This window comes from Rhea americana, unplaced genomic scaffold (assembly GCF_003343005.1).
Source record: "Rhea americana isolate MKP2758 unplaced genomic scaffold, rheAme1 scaffold_756, whole genome shotgun sequence".
Lineage (NCBI taxonomy): Eukaryota > Metazoa > Chordata > Aves > Rheiformes > Rheidae > Rhea > Rhea americana.
The window spans coordinates 17,919-25,964 of NW_028186930.1; the positions used below are offsets into that span (position 1 = coordinate 17,919).

The following is an 8,046-nucleotide window of genomic DNA, read 5'->3' on the forward strand; positions in this document are numbered from 1 at the left end:
AGAGTCTAGTTGGAGGCCTGTGGCTTGTGGAGTTCCCCAGGGCTCAGTACTGGGTCCTGTCTGGTTCAACTCATTCATCAGTGACCTGGATGAGCGGACAGAGTGCCTCTTCAGCAAGTGTGCTGATGATACCAAGCTGGCAGGATACACRTGAGGGCTGTGCTGCCCTTCAGAGAGACCTAGACAGGCTGGAGAGTTGARCGGAGAGAAACCTCCTGAGGTTCAGCAAGGCAAGTACARGGTCCTGCACCTAGGGAGGAAAATAACCCTAGGCACCAGTACAGGCTGGGTGGGGGCTGACCTGCTGGAAAGCAGCTCTGCAGAGAAGGACCTGGGAGTGCTGGTGGACAACATGTTGACCATGAGCCAGCAATGTGCTCTGGTGACCAGGAAGGCCAGTTGTCCCCTGGGGTGCATTGGGAAGAGTGTTGGCAGTAGGTCGAGGGAGGTGATCCTGCCCTTCTACTCAGCCCTAGTTAGGCCTCATCTCGAGTACTGCATCCAGTTCTGGGCTCCCCAGTACAAGGGAGACATGGAGCTACTGGAGAGAGCCCAGCGTAGGGGTACGAAGATGATCAGAGGGCTGGAGCATCTGCCCTATGAGGAAAGGCTGCAGGAGTTGGGCCTGTTTATTGTGGAGAAGAGAAGCCTGAGAGGGGATCTTATCAGTGTCTACAAATACCTGAAGGAAGGGTGTCAAGAGGATGGGGCCAGACTCTTTCAGTGGTGCCAAACGGCAGGACAAGAGGCAACCGGCACAACCTAAGTTCCACCTGAATATAATGAAGAACTTCTTCYCTGTGAGAGTGGCAGAGCACTGGAACAGGTTGCCCAGAGAGGCTGTGGAGTCTCCTTCTCTAGAGAGATTCAAAACCCACATGAAGGTGATCTTGTCTGAATGTGCTCTAGGTGACCCTGGGAATCGGTCAGTGGGGTGCACAGCTGCACTGAGGCCTCGCCACCTGCATTTGTGGGACTCGGTCAGTGGGCTGTACAGCTSTACTGAGTCTGAGCCACAGGGCTGGGGGGAGGGTTGGACTAGATGATCTCCAGAAGTCTCTTTCAACCTCAACCATTCTATGATTCTGTGATTGTGATCTTTAGTGCAGTCCCTGTCCGTATTACTTCATAGAGTGAGAAGAGGTTCAGGAGGAGGAGAGCTGGAGGTATTTGAAAGTGCTGAGGCTAGAGCAGAGACCTTGGTGTGATGTGCCTCCCAGTTATGCAGCACACTTGGGTRYAGAGGGGAYGGGCTTTCCCTAAAGGCACTGTTGGAATTCATTTGTTTGGTACATGGAGGAAAAGCAAGTGCCTCGGGGCACTCCATCAGAGCAAGCAGGCAGTGGCACATGCCTTGGACCAACTCTGGCCCTTCAACTGTCACCAGGTGTTTGTGTGTGAGCACCTGGTTCTCACCCTCAATCTCCAGTGATTAGAATGAGAGCTTAGAGAGGGAGCTCCCTTGCAGACCTCTACGTTGTGCTTGCTTCACTTTTGCCAGGGAGAATCCTACTCCTGTGTGTTTGTGGAGTTCTCAGGAGGGATCTGAATTCTACTCCAGCCCAGGGGCTTCTAAACCAGCATGTGATGCCCAAATTGACGCCTGAACCATGTGTCAATTAACCCTCTTCTTGTCCCTATCCGGGTGTCCTGCCAAGTTAAGAGCCTGCAAATCCAGGCTTCCAGAGTGGAACATTTCTACCTGTCAGAGATAGCCAAGCTCTGATGAAATAAAWGGCAATGTTTGAATCTCTGCACTCTTTAGAAAAGGACAATAGCTGATTATTTTAGTCTACTTAAGAGAACATTTCCCAGGAGGAGGGAACACAAGGGACAGAACAATTCTAACTATTCATGCCTTCAGCTGGGCCCCTGCTTTGCAGCGGGGCCAGTCTTCAGAGATGGAGGGAGCCCATGGCAACCTGGCAGCACTGCCCAGAGACAGCTGTGTGCAGAGGCAGCTCCTCTGCAAAGAGCAGCAGGGCTCCRGGCACTGCCTGCTGCTGCTGACCTGAGATGAGACAGAGAGCAGTGAAAGGCAGTGTGGAGTGAGTGGGAGGACAGAAGAGAGCTCACTGTGGGACAAACCTTCACAGACCTTGACACGGTAAGTCTCTGGCTACTGGACAATGCTGCTGAGGTTCCTGGAGGGGTCTTCTAAACCCGTGGCAATCCATGAATGTTTTTTTAAGGATCACTCTCCAGACTTTTCCAACACAGAGTATGGGGAGGTGCTTCAGAGCAGGCATTCTCTACTACACAGTCAGATGTGCAAGGCTTTCTGCACTTTTCCTCCAAGTATGGCTGTCAGCATGTGAAGGTCAGGTATGCACACATACCTGCATGGGCTGTAATGCAGAGCAACATTGCTGCACCCAAGGGTGCTGTGTGCCTGGGGCAGTGACTCTGCTGCCTGCAAGAGTCAGCACCCAGCCTGTCCAGGAAGCTCTCCATGGCACTGCAGGGTGTAGCTGTAGGTGGGAGGAGTGACCCTTGGCAGGGCAGGTACTTTGTCCCATGGAGAGGCTGCTGCATGAGTCAGGGCTGGGGGACATATCCAGAGGTGACTTTTCACCAGGAATGCCAAGGCAGGGGAGAGCTGAAAGAGAAGGTGCTTTCATGAGTTGATGCTTTCAGTTATTTTCTGTTTGGATGGGGTGAAATAGCATTGGATCTGTCAGGTCTAGACAGAGGACTGAACCTGCAGAACAGTGACACTGAGAGAGGAGCAGTTCTGGGAGGGACTCAGCAAATCCCTTCATCCACCCTCAATGTACTGACAGAACCAGCATCACCTTTCCAGCCTCAGCTAGGTTTGTCTCACCTGCTCCTTGGTACCTGCAAAAAAGATGGTGCTCCTTGGCAGTGCCCTGCCCCCAAGAGCTTTCTACATGACTGAGCTGGACACCCAGCGTGTGGGATGGGGTCTGTGATCACTGAAAGGGGAGAGACATGGGGACAGAGGATCAGCTCCCTGCAAGGACAGCTCCAGGCAGCAGAGTCCTGGTCAGAGTGTGAGAGGAAACTATCAACTCCAACATGTTCTCTTTTCTCCCAGCCAGCACAGCCCTCTGCTCTCCAGGCTGTGGGCTCCAGCGCATGAGCTGTTTCCTCAGTAGGCAGATATCCAGAAGAGGAGACACTCCTGAGAGCCCCTCGGATCCTCCCTGTCCCTGCCTCCCTTGGCACAAATATCATGGCATTGCTCCCTGTTTCTTACCTGCCAGTGCCGCCCTTGTCCAACCCCTTGGGCTCTCTGGGCACGGGGGGTTTCTGATGCAGTTCAGACACTGACTATGCAGGTCTTGTGTTATAGATGTGTCCTTGACAGAGAGGTGCCGAAGTTCTCCTCCAAACTATGGGGCTCTGGGCAGTACAGTGTAAGGGGCCGGGAATGAGCCAGCTCTCTCATCAGGACACTCCATCCTTAGGACATTCAGCCATTTCCCTTGGGTGTCTGGCTGGGCTGCAACTTGTGCCCCTCCAGAAGGGCACAGCTCTCCCATTGCCGCTGGGTGTAACCCAGGTGCCCCAGGGAGAAGCACCTAGATACTGAGAACATGGAAATGCTGCTGGGAAGCTGGATGTGGGCAGCTGGAAGGAACCCAATGTATTCCTGGCCAGAAGGGGAGGGTTGAGGCCTCCTTCTCCGACCCTCAGAAAGAGTGCTGATGGGCACTTTGGAAGTCGCTTCCTCTGCTCTCCACAGTATTGTTTCCTTTTTGGGTAACACGGGCAACTGTCCTCCACTTCCAAGGTGGGAGCATAGGACAGCCAGGAACAAAGCAGATGGACAGACCAACTCTCCTCCCTCTGCACTAAAGCCAGAGCAAATCCATTTGCCTCTCAGGAATCACAGCAGATCACCCTGAGCGCAACAGCAATCCTGAGGATTTCTATCCCCAAGAATCCTAGTGATAAGATCAGCTAAAGAAAGTCAAAAATAGCCTTTTGAAGTACTGATGAACCCATGTTATTTAGAAGGGAGAGTGAACGTGCTGAAAATTCCTTCAACATTATGAGTGGATTAAATCCAACTGGTCTAGGAATATAAATCTTAATCCTCTCTATTCCCGTGTATGCAGTGGAGCCCATGGGCAGAGGCCACTGCTCCTCATGGCAAACTCAGCCAGCACAAACCAGAGATCAAGTCACAGAGCTCAGTGATGGTGCTGCTGAGATGGGGAAAGGTAATCTGGGTGTTTTAGGGGGAGGTTTTGAGGAAGTTTTGCTCAGAGAAGTCTGTCCTAACTTGTCAATGTCTCTTCCTCTTCAGACAGTCCCCCAAGGCAGCAAATGTCCAACAGCAGCTCCTTCAATGAGTTCCTCCTCCTGGCATTCACAGACAGATGGGAGCTGCAGCTCTTGCACTTCTCCCTCTTCCTGGGCATCTACCTGGCTGCCCTCCTGGGCAACGGCCTCATCATCACAGCCATATCCTGCGACAACCACCTCCACACCCCCATGTACTTCTTCCTCCTCAACCTCGCCCTCCTTGACTTTGGCTCCATCTCCACCATTGTCCCCAAATCCATGGCCAACTCCCTGTGGAATACCAGGTCCATTTCCTACTCAGGATGTGCTGCCCAGCTCTTCTTGGTTGTCTTCTTGTTTTCAGCAGAGTACTCTCTCCTCACTGTCATGGCCTATGACCGCTACCTTGTCATCTGCAAACTCCTGCACTATGGCATGCTCATGGGCAGCAGAGTCTGTGTCAGAATGGCAGCAGCTGCCTGGGCCAGTGGCCTTCTCCATGCTGTGCTGCACACAGCTAACACATTCTCAGTAACGTTCTGCCAAGGGAACACAGTAGACCAGTTCTTCTGTGAGATTCCCCATCTCCTCAAGCTCTCCTGCAGTGACTTCTATGTCAGGGTGATCTGGGCACTTGTGATTAATGCCTGTTTATGGGTTGGGTGTTTCATTTTCATTCTGCTGTCCTACATGCAGGTTTTCAGGGCTGCACTGAGGATCCGCTCCGAACACAGCCAGCACAAAGCCTTTTCCATGTGCCTCCCTCACCTGGCTGTGCTCTCCTTGTTTGTTAGTGCTTTAATATTTGCTGCCCTGAAGCCCCCTTCCCTCTCCTGCCCAGCTCTAGATCTGGTGGTGGCTGTTCTGTACTCAGTGGTGCCTCCAACAGTGAATCCTCTCATCTACAGCATGAGGAACAAGGAGCTCCAGAATGCACTGAAGAAATTCATCCTGTGGGTACAAGGTCAGCAGCAATAGCTGTCCCATGTGCATCTGCTCTTCATTCCAAGGGTATTTGGCAACATAACCAGGTGTTGTTCATGTCTTTCTTTCTTAAATAAATTTCTCTGTTACATTCTTGTAAAGGAACAAATATTTTGCTTCATACCACTTTTCCTCAGGAATCTCTCATTGGAATCTGACCCAGAGATTGTGCTGAAGCAGGAAACCAGGATTCCTCTTTTATCTGCAGAGATGGGCGAACCTCAAGACCACTAATTTCAGCTCCTTTGAAGCCTTCAGTGCAAGGAGGAGAGTTTCTCTTTGCAGAGTCTCTTTTGGCACTGACACCAAGAGCTCAGGGGCACAGAGTTAGGCTCAGAGGAGTACAGACAGGTAAGACCATTGGTTCCGTGCCCGTTAGGAGAGCTCAGCTCCCTGGGTCGCAGTCAGGCTGTGATCTCACACCCCTGTCCTGCGATGGTGGCAGTTGGCTGTCACCATGGACTGACCCCTTCCCTCTCCAGTGCCGCTGCACTGGAAAGGGGGAGAGTCTGGATTAAGGCTGTGGGAACAGTCCCCCTGCTCCTCCGGACCATTCTCCCACTGTCAGAGGAGGCATTTTCTGGCTGCAGCCTTGGCGCAGGGGCTGCAGCTTTCTTAGAGACACATCTAATGTCTACCAACAGCAGCAAGACCTTCTTGGAGACCTGTCTAATGTCTACCAACAGCAGCAAGACTTTYKCTTTTCAGGGCWTTTCTCTTCWTTTCCACAGTGTCCTACTGTGCTCTGATGTGTGTATGTGGCCTCAGTGCTCTTGTAACATGATTGATGGTAGATTTGTGCTTCCCTGTGCATTGCTGTGAGTTCAGGTAGGACCAGGCATTGGGTGCATGTATGCCAGACTTGGCTGATGCAATAACATTCCCATAATRAAAGGGGATCTTCTCCATTCTGTGCCTGAAGTCTGGCCTTTCTGCAGAAGCTGGAGTCAAACATATGCCTAAAGAAATCACACCATAAAAAGACCTGATGCTCTGCTTGTGAACTCCATGGGATCCGGGGGACAAGCTCAGAGTCTATGTGTGAGCTGTTAGGAACTGAGGGCTGGATCCAGGATTCATCTGTGGGTGACCGGTGCCAGTGGAGCTAGTGACTGGTGTCTGAATTTCCTGCCCGAGGCTGTCCCACAGGTGACAGTGCTGATGACTGATGCTCGTCTTTTTGGAGGGGAACCTGAGCCCCCAGGAAAGCTCAGAGGATCTCCAGATACAGCATGTGCCTAGGGTGGGCAGTGAGTGGAGTCGCTCTAAATGAGGGACAGCCCACAGTGGAGTAACCAGGAGGCAGAGCACTAAATCCAGGTATACATGGGGAAACGAGGGCTCTGTGGTCCCAGGAAAGGCAGCAGGGAGCCAGGAGGCCGAGGGAAGGGGGCCTGGAGAGTGATTCAAGGTTCCTGCAGTGAAGCATCACAGSCTGGAGCCTTGCCTGGCTTATGCTGTGGACGTGCCCGTGGCTGGCCCCGCACCTCTCACTTCCGGTCCTGTCCCTGTCCTCATCCTGATAACCTGCCTCCTGTCTCTACCTCGAACCTGCCTCCGCACTACAGTCTAGAAAGCCTTAGGAGGGAATGCTGGAACCCAAGCAGCACCCAGAGGAGGTTTTAGGTACAAGAGGAGCCATATCTGCACAGCAATGCTTGTCCRACAGCCAATTCAAAGGAGTAAGGAGAGCTTCAGATTTGGACCCCTACTCAGCTAACACTGCATGCAGAATCTCAGCTGGATGAAAAAGTGAGGGCAGCTGCCTGGGGTGGATCTTAYRATGATGCASAGTTAGGAGASGCAGCTCATCTCCCTTGAGGGCAGCACTGGAGCCTTTCAGAAGCAAGCTGAGGTTGGGTGCAGACCTCCAGGGTGGGTCAGGAGAGGGCAGCTCCCCTCTGCCATGTTGGGGCTGGAGCTGGGGCAGAGGCAGGTGCTGGACGCAGCTTTTCTCTGGGGAGCTCCTGGAGGAGCTGCTCTGGGTGATCCTCCACCTCTGCCCTGGCAGCAGCACCAGCGCTCAGGGTGGTGGGCAGGAAGTGCACAAGGGTGGGAGGAGGACTGGCTGCCCAGGAGGACCATTGGGACTGTGTCTGTGCACACTGGATGGTGTGAGGAAAGGCAGAGCTCAGCTGGGGCTGGAAACAGAGACCTCGAACACGAGAAGGGCTGCGGTACTAAAAGACTTTTTTKCCTCAGCTTCCAGGACAAGCTCTGCCTGAGGCCTCCCAGCTCACCAAGCCTCCCAATAGAGTCGGGGGAATCTAAGCATCCACCCTAGCCCAGCACGGGCTGTGCCACATGTGGGTGCTAGCAGACRTCATGCTCTGGGATCTGCCAGGGTCTGGATCACAGCAGAGGCCATGCCAGGCTGACCCYTTTGCCCTCATCAGGATACATAGACCTGCAGGGGGACGGAGCTGGCCATGGACCACCCCCACAGCTGGAGGAATAGCCAGTGCTGGATAGCAGTTGTCCGAGGGGCTGGCCTATGATGTTYCCCTTGGGGCAGCTTGTGCCATGTAACACAGAGAGCAACCTGGGCTCTTCTCTCTGACATCCTCCATGTCCTGGTGCCTTTCCCAGGAGACCTGCATTTGCCCTGCAAGCACAYGGCTCTGCCCCCACACTGCCATTCACAGGCATTAGCTGCCTGCTGGCACTSTTCCTCTCCTGGGCCCTGTCCAGTCCAGCAACTTCACTGCCGTCTCCTCAGCCCACCCAGCAGGGCAGCCCAGGATGGGGATGTTGCCAGACCAGAGCCTGCTGCAGGGGGGTTGCAGAGCTCTGGGCACTCATCCCACA

At 53.4% G+C, this 8,046-nt stretch overlaps 1 protein-coding gene across 1 annotated transcript; it reads left to right on the top strand.

Moving 5' to 3' along the window:
* The first annotated feature begins 4,296 nt into the window (after positions 1 to 4,296).
* LOC146585833 (olfactory receptor 14C36-like) lies at positions 4,297 to 5,232 on the top strand. Its single transcript, XM_085322252.1, has one exon. The coding sequence runs from the start codon at positions 4,297 to 4,299 to the stop codon at positions 5,230 to 5,232; it is 936 nt and encodes a 311-aa protein (XP_085178378.1).
* Positions 5,233 to 8,046: the final 2,814 nt, after the last annotated feature.